The 14424-nt window shown below is 42.1% G+C and overlaps 1 protein-coding gene across 1 annotated transcript in view; it reads right to left on the bottom strand.

The window, feature by feature from the left end:
- SETD3 (SET domain containing 3, actin N3(tau)-histidine methyltransferase) overlaps positions 1-14415 on the bottom strand; it is an 87124-nt gene extending 72709 nt beyond the window's left edge. Inside the window, exons 1-3 of the mRNA XM_070752599.1 lie at positions 14230-14415; positions 1507-1616; positions 1123-1215 (exon numbers count right to left, since the gene is read on the bottom strand). Coding sequence (XP_070608700.1) covers positions 1123-1215; positions 1507-1609 — 196 coding nt within the window. The 5' untranslated portion in view covers positions 1610-1616; positions 14230-14415. The remainder of the gene's footprint in view (positions 1-1122; positions 1216-1506; positions 1617-14229) is intronic.
- Between the last annotated feature and the right edge of the window lie 9 nt (positions 14416-14424).

Below are 14424 nucleotides of genomic sequence, written 5' to 3'. Positions count from 1 at the left end.
CAGATCATCACTGAACCCCCACCATGTTTGATGGTTGGGAAAAGGCAGTCTGGATGAAATGATTCTTTTGGCTGTCTCCAGACGTAAACACGGCCAGAGGTCGGAAAAAGGGTAAACAATGATTCGTCAGAGAAAATCACATTTTGCCACTGCTCGAGGGACCATTTCTGGTGGTTTCTACACCACTCTAAATGCTTTGAAACATTTGTCTTTGAGAGCAGAGGTTTTCTAATTGCAGCTCTTCCGTGGAATCTAGATTTGTGAAGCTTCCTTCGAACAGTTTTTGTGGAAGCTGGGTTCTGTACGTGTCTATTGAGCTCTGCAGTGATTTTAGGAGCTGCGGTCTTGCGACCCGCTCTAACAATTCGCTTTAGAGTCCGACGGTCTCTCTCAGACAACTTCGACTTTCAACCAAACTTGTGCTTGGCTGAGGACGTTTTCCCTTCTCTTTCAAAAGCAGTCATTACTTTTGAGATATTACCTCTTGAAACGCCAAACATTCGGGCACTTTCTGTTACACTAGCACCTGCCAATCGAGCACCAACAATTTGGCCTCTTTAAAAGTCTGAGGGGTCTGCCATTTCTAGAAGGTTATAACCAATTTCCTTAAATTTCTGTAAAAAAAAAAAGGTAGTTTAAAAAAACATATCCAATAACAGAATTTTTAAAAAACAAAAAAACCATTAAAATATGTCAAGTTTTGATTGATCTGAATATGTTCAAACATTATGATGCCAAAAAGTCAAGTCTTTCAATTTTTTTGTCCACCCCTGTACATACCTCTATCAATTCTGATAGAACAAGGTAGTGTAAGCAAGCAAACCCGATTCTTTCTAGCACGGAAGGTGTTGCCTAGCATGTAACTAAATGCTGACAAGTAGGCCAAAAAAAGCATCAACCAGAAAGCGAAGGACTCCTATTTTGCTTGGAACTTGTTTATTTAAATCTATTTATATGGCCACTTATTTCACAAATGCAACAGTGGCAAGTTGAAAAAATGTAACATAGATATAACATAAAATATACATTTCAAAACCAATTTACTTAAGCTGTTGTTTTTAGAGCAACAGAAGGCAAGTAAATATTATTTAAATGCTACTTCTTACTGCTTTATTCACATACCTTTCTGCTTTTTACGAATTCTCTCAACAAGAGCTCGAATCTGCTGATATTCCTCCCACTCTTTTCCAGGACCGGGAGTTGGGCTGCTACATTCTGCAAGCAGAAGCAAAAAACTAATTGTTATACCCTATAAACATGAATGTATCCATCAGAAAATTATTACACAAATGTTATACATAAATTCTATTCATTCCAAATAATAGAAATATAAATCTAAAAAACCCTAAAAATTTGCCCAAATATTTCAGGACACAATATCAGACCCTGAAAAACAGAAGACTTACAATTAATCAACAAAAATATTCTAAACAAGCATTGGTTCCATGTCTGAATACTGAATATTTTTTCTTCTCCATGCCAAAACATTTTGGATAATATACTTACTCTGTAATAATTCACTAATCAGATTCAATATTTCCTTTGGAGAGACAGCTGTTGTAGCTCCAGTACCTGACTTCTGTGTTTTCACTCGGCTTTTTTTCCCCATCTTCTAGCTTTAAGAGAATAACAGTTAAATAAGCAGTATTATTTAATCAATATACAAGATTCCCCTTTCAATAGAAATTTATCAAATTAAAGGGGAAAGAAAGTGGAAATGAAGAAAGGTTAATTAACTCTTTAAAATTATATATTTGACTTCATTTAAATGAATTTGGAAAAAGTATGAAATTATATCACAGCAAAATAGCCATAAACGTACATAAAAGTTCCAGCAATAAAACTCTTGACAGGAATTTACCAATCTTAATGAAAAATAGGATTGTTCTCTAGGATTCTCTAGGATTCTGCAGGGCATTCAAAAGAGGTGATTTTCAAAGTACATCTCATCAAAACAGTAAAGCAGTTAAGATTTAAATCTGCTGTGAAGATAGCCCAATTGTCCCTGCAGGTGTGTGTAATAAGTAATTTTCATAGGACCTACCAGAAAACCAACTATACATGTACTGGCAATCTTCTGTTAACTGCCCTGTACAGAAATTTCAAACTTGTGATTGGTACTCCAACTTACAACTGTCATAGTATTCCTATCAAGCCCAAGCCGAATGACAGTAAAATCTTGTTGAATCCCTTCTTTTACTCCTCCCCTCCTTTATCACTGCTTACTTATTACTTGAGAGCCATTTGTGAGCTTTACAGACAGCTTTCAACAAAGAAGCTGGCAATGAGTCACAAGTAGTAGATGTGATGTCATACTTAAAGACTATGGGTAATTCGCTCAACAACTGTAATGGAAATTATGTCATAAGATGGGTCTGGTCATGTAATATTTCACTTAATAACCACATCACTTAGTAACAGAATTGCCAGTCATTAAATGAGTACCACCTGTACATACATGCAAAAATGATAAAGGCTAATCAAATGATGTACCGGTAGTTGCTTTACTGCTTCAAGAAAATGTGATTTCATTTTAATGTTTTGCACAGCCCTGTTTGTTTTCTGTTTGAAACAAAGGTATACCAAATGCAACTGAATTTTCATGTATTTACCGTAAGAACTGACAGTATTAAAGAAAATTTTAAAAAATACTCAAGCAAACAAAAGTGAATGTTTAACATGTACAGTGATCCCCCGTTTATTGCGTCCCCAACCATTGCGAACAGGGTACTTCGCTATTTTTCAACCCGGAAGTCAAAAATACCATCTACGCATGCGTGCCGGGCACGCATGCGTAGATGGCAGCGGCTTCCCTGGGTCTTCCCCCTCTTGCTGGCGTCAGCGAGGAGTTTCCCCACCGCCCACGCAAACTCCTCGCTGCCGCCCGCCCTTCGCCCGCCCACGCCGTTCATTCTCGCCGCTTTTGAGCTGAGTCCGGGAGCGAATTCGCTCCCGGACTCAGCTCAAAAGCGCCGATAGCAAGCGGCAAGGAACGGCTTGTCTCGGCGCTTTCGAGCTGTCAGCTCGAAAGCGCCGAGACAAGCCGTTCCTTGCCGCTTGGTATCGCCGGTTTTGAGCTGAGTCCGGAAGCGAATTCGCTTCCGGACTCAGCTCAAAACCGCCGATAGCAAGCGGCAAGGAACGGCTTGTCTCGGCGCTTTCGAGCTGTCAGCTCGAAAGCGCCGAGACAAGCCGTTCCTTGCCGCTTGCTATCGGCAGTTTTGAGCTGAGTCCGGAAGCGAATTCGCTTCCGGACTCAGCTCAAAAGCGCCGAGAGCCAGCGCCCCCCGGACCCCCAACCCGGGTTTGGGGGGCTGCTAGGAAGCCCTCCATGCCGGCGGCAAACAGCCGCCCCGCCCCCAATCTTCGGCTCCTCGCTAGCGCTGTGGGAGTAAAAACACCGTCTGCACATGCGCAGACGGTGTTTTTACTTCCGCATTGCTACTTCGCGAAAACCCGCTCGTTGCGGGGGCTCCTGGAACGGAACCCTCGCAACGAGCGGGGGATCACTGTATATTCAGCTTGTTAAATATATAAGTATTCAAAATATAGTATCTCAAAAACTACAAAGGTACAGTGGTACCTCTACCTAAGAACACCTCTACTTAAGAACTTTTCTAGATAAGAACCGAGTGTTCAAGATTTTTTTTGCCTCTTCTTAAGAACCGTTTTCTATTTAAGAACCTGAGCCCGGAAAAATTTCCCAGGAAATTTGAGAGTGGCACAAAGGCCCAGCCAGTTTCCTGCAATTCCCCCTTTAATCCCGGCCATCTCGGGCTTTTCTGGGCTGCCAGAGGAGCCTTTCAGGGGCGCTTAAGGCAGAGGTCGACAAACCCAGGCGCCTGGTCGCCAGTGGCGCCTAGAAAATGTTGTCTGGCGCCTAGAAAATGTTGCCTGCTGTACTGTATAGCAGAGGTCCCCAACCGCCGGTCCGCGGACCGGGACCGGGCCGTTGGGGCTTTTCAGCCGGTCCGCGGCGCCAGGGCCCCCTCGGCCTTTCCGCACCACCAGCGGCGCTCCCCCCGCCAGCCAGCCAAGCCCCGCGCCCGCCGGAACCGGCTCCTCGCTCTCCCCCCGCCGCCCGCCGCGTTTGCAGGAGGTGGGGAGGGTTGGGCGGCCCGCCAAGGCCAGGAGGGACGCCGCTACCCCCCCCCCCCTTCCCTCTCTCCGCCCGCCGCTGCGCCTCCTTGACGCTGGGAGGAAATGCCGGCAAAGGCTTTCCTCAGCGGAGGCCGGCGAAGGTGATATTGAATGTCGGGGGAGAACGGGCGTTTGCACGCGCTCCCTATCTCCCTGCTAGCCCACTCGGAATATTCAAAATAAGAAAAACCTTTGCCGGCGAAGGCTTTTCTTATTTTGAATATTCCGAGTGGGCTAGCAGGGAGATAGGGAGCGCGTGCAAACGCCCGTTCTCCCCCGACATTCAATATCACCTTCGCCGGCCCCGCCTCTCCTGCAAACCCCCTTGCTGAGAGCCCGGGGCGAAAGTGCTCTCGCAAAGGTGAGGCGGGCAGGGCGTGCGCGCGTCATCGCTGAGAAGAACGGAGAGAGAACGAGAGTGAGTGAGAGTAACAGACAGCAAGATAGAGAGAAAGTGAGAAAGAGAGAGTGAGAAAGGGGGGAGAGAAAGAGATAGCAAGAGAGAGAACAAGAGAGAGAAAGAGCGTGAGAAAGAAAACAAGAAAGAGTGAGAGAGAGAAAGCAAAAGAGACAGAAAGAAAACAAGAGAGAGAAAGTGAGAAGAAGAGAGAGAAAGAGGGGGAGAGAGAGATAAAGAGAGAGGGGGGAGAGAGAGAAAGAGAGGGAGAGGGAGAAAGAGAGAGGGAGAGGGGGGAGAGATAGCAAGAGAGGGAGAGAGGGAAAGGGGGAGAGAGGGGGGAGAGAAAGAGAGAGGGAGAGAGAGAGGAGATAAAGGAAGAGGAGAGAGAGAAAGGAAGAGAAAGAAAGAAAGAGGGATAGAAAGAGAGAGAGAGTGAGAGATGCTCAGTGAGCCTTTCTTTGAAGTTGCCTTTCTTTCTTTCTCTTTCTTGCTTTCTTTCTTGCTCTTTTTCTTTCTCTCTTTTACCTTCCCTTCCTCTATTTCTTCTTTTCTTTCTCCTTCCTACCTTCTTCCCTTACTCTCCCCTTTCATAAGTTTCCTTGCTTCCTTCCTCTGTTCCTGTCCCTTCCCCCTTTCTTTCTTTCTTTCTTTCTTTCCTTCCTTTCCTCCCTCCATTTCTTGCTTTCCTTTTCCTTCCTCCCTTCTTTCCTCCCTCATTCCCTTCTTTCACTCCTTCCTCTCTTACTCTCCCCTTTCACACCTTTCTTTGCTTCTTTGCACCCTTCTTCTGTTCCTGTACCTTCCCTCTTTCCTTCCTTCCTTCCCACCCTCCGTCCATTCATTCACCCATTCCTCTCTTGATCGCCCCTTTTACGGCGCCGCTGACAGCTAGCTCCCCCCCCCCACCGGGCCATGGAAAACTGGTCTAGCTTAAAGCCGGTCCCTGGTGCAAAAAAGGTTGGGGACCTCTGCTGTATACAGTATATTTTTCCCGCCTTGTGTTTACGCCCAGAAATGGTACATCTTGGCTTCCGTAGCTCCGCCCATCAACCTCGGAGCGAGCTGCTTTCCCAGCGTCCCCTGCGCTTGCGTGCGTCTCTCCCTCCCCCCCTTGCCTCCATTCCGCCTCCTACTCGAACCCCTTCACTCCCCCCCACCGCACACAGACGCTCCGATCTTGGCCGCTCACCCGCCTTCGGAGAGAAGCGGAAGCCCCTCCCCTCCCGGCGTGAGGTTTTGTTCATTCCTCCTCCGGCCGCGTGCGCGGTGACTTCCGACCAGTAACCCCTCCTCCCCCCTCCCCCCCTCACCCGCGTCCCCGGCCCGGTCTCCCTTTCCTTCTTCTCTGTTTCGGTTTCTGACTAACGGTCTCCCCTCGGATCCCGACGGGAGTACAGCAGAGCCGGCTCGGCGGAGCCAGGCCTGCGCCGGGGGGGAGGGGGTGAAAGCGATGTCAGGTGGAGACTCGGCAGCTGCCGCGGCCTCCCCTCAGCCGTTGCCCTTCTCGCTGCCCAAGCCTCCCCCCCTGATGCAACTGAACCCCGGCGAAGGCGTGCGTCCTGTGGGACCTCCCGGGCCGGAACAGTCGCCGAAAAGCGCTCGCATGGGTGGCCGGCCGGACTGGCCTGCCGGGAAACCCGTCAGTCTTCTGGCGCCTCTCCTTCCGCCGCGCGGGGAACCCGAACCGCTCCTTCCCTTCGGGCCAGTAATCTCAACCACACCGGACTACGGTGTGGTTGAGATTACTGCATTGGCTCATCATTTTCGTAAACAGCTATCTCCACCTGAAAGTGATGACCAATGCATTCACTCACTCCTCAATGAGTGGTATGAGTTTAAGGTCCTTGGAAAAGGAAAGAAACTGTGTGAGCTTCTGGATTTGGCACTCTCCAACACCGAGAGATTTCCAGTTCTGGGAAACCTGTTGTCGATTGTAGCGGTGCTCCCTGTCTCAACCTCATGTTGTGAAAGAGGATTTAGTTTGATGAACATGGTCAAAAATAAATTCAGATCAAGGATGCAAGAAGAAAGTTTAAGTGATTTGTTTATGATCACCATGAATGGGCCATCTGTGAAGGCGTTTGATCCTGCCAAGGCTGTGGACCACTGGTACTTCAGCTCTAAAATCACAAGGCATGTTCATGGCCACAAAACGCAAAGTGAAAAACACTAGAATGTTGCCTAAAATCTAAAATATCAAAATATAATATTTATTATCTTTAAAAGTAAAATGTTGTTTATAACGTTTGTAATGTTTTTTTTGTTAAATTAAAAACCAAGTTTGCTTAAAAAAAATTCTGGCTCCTAAATTTTTTGGCTGGCTCCTAGATTCTGAACAACTTTGTCGACCCCTGGCTTAAGGAGGCATTGGCAGTCCAGAGTGAACAAAAAATTTTCCTTTCTCTGGGTGCTTGGACAGGGAACAAACCTCTGCCAGTGCTCAGAGAAAAGAAACACTCCCTTCGCTCTGGGCAGCCCAGAGTGAATGGAGCGTTTTCCTTTCTCTGACTCCCTCTCGCTGCCTCCCATACATCTGACGCAAGGTTGCCTCCTGGAGTGTCTGGGTGCAGAAAGGCAAAAGGGGGCACTTTGCCCCAGCTGGATCAACTCGGCTTGAGCCAAACCGAGGAGTCACCACAGTGAAGGAAAGGCGCCAGCTACAAAGCGAGGCAGCGAGAGGAGCCCTTCAGCAGGGGAAGGAAGAGGAAGCAGGTAGCAGCAGCAGCCGCCTTTCGGTCAAAGGAGCGGGAAGTTTCCCCCTTTTGCCCGCCTGAGTTTCTTTCTCTGGTGCAGTATATGGGAGGCAGTCTCATGCCAGGTACAGGGGAGACGTGTGCTCCTCCTCGCCGCCTCAGAGTCCTTCTTTTTTAAAAAAAAGCCTTAAAGTTTTGGATTTTTTTGATTCCCCTCACCTCACCTTCTTCCTTCAACAGTGACTGTCCTCTCCTCTTCTCCCTCCTCCTCCTCCACCCAAATTCCAAGCTTTTAATTTCTTTCCTAATGGATTTGCACACATTATTTGCTTTTACGTTGATCCCTATGGGAAAAATTGCTTCTACTTACAAAATTTTCTACTTAAGAACCTGGTCACGGGACAAATTAAATTCTTAAGTAGAGATACCACTGTATATTGTCAAAGTTTGATAGCAATAACAATTATACTTATATACCACTTTATAGTGCTATATAGCCGTGATTGGTTTACAAATGTCCGCAATAATCTGGGTCCTCATTTTATTGACCTTAGAAGGATGGAAGGCTGAGTCGGCTAAGGGCAGAGTTAGCCTACTATATTGTATTCTAAACACTGCACCCCCATGGCTTCCACATACAATCACAACACATACATGCTGAAGTGTGTCATGGTTTGAACAAAGAAGTTAACCTCTGAAAAACAATTGTTGATTCTCACCAGAATAGAAACATGTCAAAAAATTATTTCCAAAGAGTTTGGAATCCCAACCGCCTACTGTCAGGTGGGTCAAGTACAAAGGAGGCAATTCAGCACCTTCCCCAGACAGGGTCAATTAATCAAGATCATATCAAGAGGAAGAGCAGGTTATGTAATACCCTTGGGAAGTCTCAAAGACAACCCAGGGTAACGTCTAAGGCCTAAATACAGTACAGTCTGATTACTAATCAGACTAAGTTTTGATACACAGAGGGAAAATAAGGGAGTTGACCAATTCCTCATACAATAGACAGACTATGTTTTGGTTCTTTTGGACCTCTTCAATGGCTTCAATAAATCAGCCACAATTTAATAAATTATTTCATAATTGTTGATTATCTTGTTCTTCCTGGGAGAAAGACTTCATAATTGTCTGCTCTAATCCATGGGTGTTGGCCTATATCAGTGATGGCGAACCACAGGTGCCACAGGTGGCAGGCACATGGAGCCATATTTGCTGGCACACTGAGCCATATTTGCTGGCACAAGAGCTGTTGCCCTAACTCAGCTCCATTGTGCATGTGTGTGCTGATTTTTGGCTTGCAGAAGCTCTGGAAGGGCGTTTTTGGCTTCCATAGAGCTTCCAAGGGGATGGGGGAGGGCGTTTTTACCTTCTCCCAGTTCCAGGGAAGCTTTTGGAGCCTGGGGAAGGCAAAAAAGGATCCTACTGGGCCCACTAGAAGTTGGGGAAAAGGCCATTTCCGGCCCCCAGAGGGCCTCTGGGGAGGGGAAGCTGTTTTTGCCCCTCCCCAGGCACAGAATTGTGGGTATGGGCACTCATGCATGTGTGGTAGCACGCACCCACGCTCTTTCGGGACCCGAGGGAAAAAAGGTTTCTCATCACTGGCCTATATGATATCACAAGGTGTAATCATTATCTGCATTTAACACACATATGCAAAAATACAAAGAGACTGGTTCTGTCTGAAATTTTATCAAGCAAATAGCTCTATGTCTTCCTTTTATATGCTATCTCAATTAATCTGAATACTTCCTAACTCTAAAGGCTTAGTTATGTATTATTCTTTGTAAAAATAGTGTTTTTATTTTTTTTTAAAGCAATTCTATATACTAGGTATTCATGAACATTAACAACTTCAATTCTCTGAATGTCACTGAACACAGGAAATCAAGCATGAAAAATTACTATAAAACCATGAATTACAGTATATTACAATACATCATATCATCCACCTGTACTCTAGTACATGGAATTATTCTGTTTCTAGTGTCAAGATATAAGCAGTGTGAATTATTATGCCATATCATGACTAATATATTTTGTTAAGTATCACTTCATTTAGAAAGATTAATAGTCTTTCATAGGGTTACAAAAAAAATCATACATTAAAGTATGGCCTTTTGTAAGATAAATTCATGTAAGAATGTTATGATGATAAATAAATTGAATGAGAACACTGAAGATTTTTCTATGCCCTTCCTATACTCAAAACCATCAAGTAACATCTCACATTTCATAACAAACAAATGGGAAGGGAAAACAAAAATAAAAATAAATTAGTATCTGTATGCATGTAATTATTCCAAATCTTTAATGACAATTAATTTCCCAACCCTTTCCAATATTCTAGCTTTTCAGAGTCTAAATTGATATGCAGGTAAAAAAATTGAATAAGAATGTAAACTTAAATTAAGGGGGGGGATCATATTTGAGGCCTAATTCAAAGAAGTGAAAAACCTCCACTACAGAAAACCTTCTTCGAAAAAACATATTCTGAAAGGATATTTAATAACTATCAAAAAGTAATATACCACCAAACCTGGGCAACAATAACCCCCTCAAAAGAAATTAGGACTGAAATTCTGAAATCACAGTTAGGAAACATAATGTGAAACATATAAAATAATGCTGTAAAGCAACTTTCCCTAACTTTCCCTCACCTGATGTTCTCCAGATGTGTTGGATTACAATTTCCATAATTCCAATAAACATAACCAATATAATTCTGGAAAATAATGCCCAACCCATCTGGGAACATCATTGTTGGGAAAGACTGTACTGTACTGAATTTTGAAAATAGGAGTTGGGTAACCAAGTAAGCTATGAAAAAAAGCATTTCCTTCAACCAAGAATTTCCAAATTGTTCCTTTTTTGAGAAGGCAAGTGCTTTACGGTTAGACTAGAAATGCATTTATGCTCATTAATTCAGCTGCATTCAATCAGTGGAAAAAATGGAAAATACAAAAAAATGGAAGCTATTCTGTTTGTTATTGTTAACTAATAATTATAAATATGCTGGCTTTGAACACAGAAATTTCAGCTTTGTTTCTTTTAGCTAATAGTCACTCAATCTAAAAGAGATTTAAAGTAATATTTTATAATTTATTGCCTAGCTGCTATTGCAAAGAAGGACAGGAATTTAACTGGGAAAAGCAGTCACTATATTTTGCGAGATCCAAAATTAGTACTCAGGCTGATGTAACTGATACATTAGTGAAGCTGTCCCTTCTATTTCCTTTCATAAGCAGCAATATATTTGTGCAATAAATCTTAATTCTAGAAGTGTTAATGGCTTTTTTTCAAACCATCTACATTCAATTCAATTTAATTCAATTCATTAGATTTGTATGCCACCCCTCTCCGAAGACTCTATAAAAGTATGTTTTAAACTTCCTTTATTATCCATAAACTACATAAATCAGATTGAACATGGAATGGGGCTATCATAAGCCCCATTATACTCCATACAAGATATACTGTGAAAAGAATTCATTTCTCAGCTTTCACTGCATCTGTACAGAATATGTATTTTATTCATTAGATGTTAGTAAAGGGGAACTGGAATAATTGGTGCTTCAGTGTGAGAAATTTTTATTCCTCTGTAGATAGTGTCAATTATAATTGTCTTGAATTAGACTCAAGCATTAAGACAAGTCAAAGGGGTTTAAGAATAGCAATCTTTTATGATGTAAAATAGATTCTTTTCATCATGGAAAACTTGACAAGACAAGCAGAATATACAGCTAGGTAAGGACCACTAACTGCTTGTTTGATCCCTCCCCCTCCCAGTTGATTAGATAAAAATAGGACAGGATTAGTTTCATAGTTTATGGGTGTGAGTCACAATAAATTTAGAAAATACGTTTATGGCCCACAATAAATTTAGAATAAAAACAACAACGGTGCACTGGAGAATCTGCAAAAAATATCACTTGCCTACAAGCAAGAATTGGTGGGATCATAAAGCAGGCAAAGTAACAGAAAACAAAGAAGCTGAAATGCTCTGGGCCTTTAGAATTCAAACAGACAAGTACCTGCACATAATACTCATAATACCCTAGACTTGACAATTGTTAATAAGACACACACAAAAGTATGAATAGTGGAACTAACAGCAACTAGGGACAGCAGAATATAAGAAAGAAATGAAAACATAACAAAATACATAGAACTGCAAATAAACATATAACTGCAGTGATAAAAGAAAGTAAAGATAGTACCAATAGTAATAGGTGGCCTGGAGAGCAATCCCAAAACAACTAGAGCACTGCTTTAACACCAATATCAATGACAAATCATCAGTCAATTGCAAAAGGCAGCTTTAACTTGTGATGATTCTATTAACATTACCAAACTACAGTACTTCTACCTATCCCATCCTTGGGAAGAACTCATAGGGGTCCCATATTTTTAGGGGTAATTTAAACATCTGGCTGTCTATGACAGAGCATCATCATCATAAATAAAAACAACACAATGAAGATATTTGAGTGAATCACTTTATGTCAATAAAAATATAGTCTGATCAAATGTATGTTAAAAAACAAACAAGAATAATAAATTTGCAATACTTTTGCAAAATTAAGAACTGCGCATGTTAATTTTTTACATGAGACAATTCACATTATCTTGGTCTAATTTCCTATGACTTCCTATGGTTTAATTTCAAAAGTTCTTTCATGTAGGCAAATCAAATTTCAAAGAATCATTGCCACTTCTTTGGCAATCTACAGTAATATGAGAAAGTAAGAAAAAAGAGGCTGTTAAAAAGAGGAAGAGCGAACACAAATAAGAGGCTAGTAGACTGGAAAAAACTGGTGTTCCTGCATACTATTTGTATGCAATGCCACTCTAAGAGTTGGCAAAATAATTTTTATACTGGTATTATAGAAACATAGAAGATTGAGGCAGAAAAAGACCGCATGGTCCATCTAGTCTGCCCTTATACTATTTCCTGTATTTTATCTTAGGATGGATATATTATATCCCCGGCATGTTTAATTTCAGTTAGTGTGGATTTACCAACCACGTCTGCTGGAAGTTTGTTCCAAGCATTATTATTATACCTGAAAATTATTAAGACTGTAAACATCATTAAAATGAGTGAAAATGACACATAGTATCAGATATACATTTACTGAATATCATGTTAGTTATTCAAAATAAAATCCAAATAAACAATTCCCCTTCAAAATAAAAAGTACCCAAAACTTTTCTAAATTATTTTAAAAAACCACTAAAATTTAAACCTTAATCTATTTATTTTCCATAAGAATCACATAGCAAAATTATATGCCACAATTGCATAAAGAACAAGAAATAGGCTTACTAAAACATAAAGAGATGGACTAAATAATCCACTCATTTAAAAATGACAGTAATACATTTCAAGAAAGTACAAATGCATTGTTTTTAGTATTTTTTACCATTTTTGTCTTGCTGTTAGTGAGATTCCATCAAGATGTTTTATAAAATGTCCATCAAATTGATTTTAAAAATCATAATTCAATGCTGTACATAAAATTTTATTTCAAATTTGAGAAACACATTTTAAAAAGATTAATATTATATTACTAAAGGACAATCTTTCTCCCTCTGAAACAGTAAGACATGTAAAGCAACACAGAAAATAAAAACTATTACATAATAATCCAAACATGATTATTATGTGACTAAGGCTACAAAATGGATAAGCAGAAAAATTATGATGAACCTCAATCACACACAGCAAGTATAAGAATGTTTTCCAAATATTTTAAACTACGACTGAGGTTAATGGGAGCTGAGGTCCAAAACCTCTGTAGAAGAACTGCAATCCCCTATTTGGAGGAAGAATGGAATATAGAATAGCTGACCCAGATGTGGAACTGTATTATATACACAGAACAAAAGGAAACTAAATATTACTTATATTTGGTTAATTGAAAAGAAAAAGATTCACATCAAGATCAAGGAAGAATGTTTGAGAAAGTTAGAACTGAAATTTTATTTACTAAGTAATATGTACTACCATTTACTAAATCTGTACTACTACTACTACTAGTTTTCTAATCATTCCTATCACCCATCTCCTCCCACTTATGACTGTAACTTGTTGCTTGTATCCTTAAAATTTTTTATTAATATTGTTTCCTGACTGCTTATTTGAACCCTATGACAATCATTAAGTGTTGCACCTCATGTTTCTTGACAAATGTATCTTTTATGTACACTGAGAGCATATGCACTAAAGACAAATTCCTTGTGTGTCCAATCACACTTGGGCCTTGGCAATAAAGAATTCTATTCTATTCATGAAAAAGGGGGATCTGCAAATGCAGATTTTAATAGGTTGACAAATAAAGGAAGCTACAGAGGAAAACAAACGGACACTTATTAACAATTTAAACTTTACATTTTAAAGTGATGACCCTGGGGAGACGGAAGGGGGGAAAATCTCGATTGGTCTGTACACATTTATCGGAAGAAAAAGTCCCAAACTGCAAGGGACCGAGGGTTCATTTCCAAACTTTAACTTGCAACTGATTAATCACTCAGGCTGCACAATGGAAGCTGCAATCCTGTTTTAATCCTTTTGTGGGGCTTTTTTAAGGATCTCTCATACACCACATAAAGAGCAACGGTTCTTGCTCGTTTTAGAGAGGGCAACTTATGAGGTAAATGTGAGCAGTGGTTACAACCAAGGAGAGAGGCGACGGTTCTTCTTCCAGGTTAATCAACACGGAACCATGTGGGCGTGATCGTACGGAGAGGGAAGAGGAAGGGCGGGCAGAGATCACGAGTCTGGATCGTCCTGGCCAGTACAACGCACGCAGGTGGCGATCCTTCGGACTGAGGAGACACCCCCACCCCCTCAGGGACTGAGGGACGAGGAAGAAGTGGGCCAAGTCAAGGCCCACTGTAAAATAATCTGCACGAGTTGAGGATGTGACAGAACAGGCCTCCCCGTTACCTTTTACCGACGACAACAAGGGACTCAAACAAAAATCCTCTCACCTGACGGCTGTGCCCGGGTTGTGGAGGGGGGGGAAGGGGAGCGACAGGGGCGACCGCTAAACCAACCACTGCACCTCCGCGCGCAGGCGCGCGGAACACACGCATAGGCACACACACAAACTCCCCTCGCCGTCGGACACCCAGTGTTTGCCCTCATTCGCCTTTTGCTCCGCCCCCAACCAGCCCAAGAATTGC

Source organism: Erythrolamprus reginae, chromosome 1 (genome assembly GCF_031021105.1).
Source record: "Erythrolamprus reginae isolate rEryReg1 chromosome 1, rEryReg1.hap1, whole genome shotgun sequence".
Lineage (NCBI taxonomy): Eukaryota > Metazoa > Chordata > Lepidosauria > Squamata > Dipsadidae > Erythrolamprus > Erythrolamprus reginae.
This window is presented reverse-complemented; position numbering and strand designations above follow the sequence as displayed.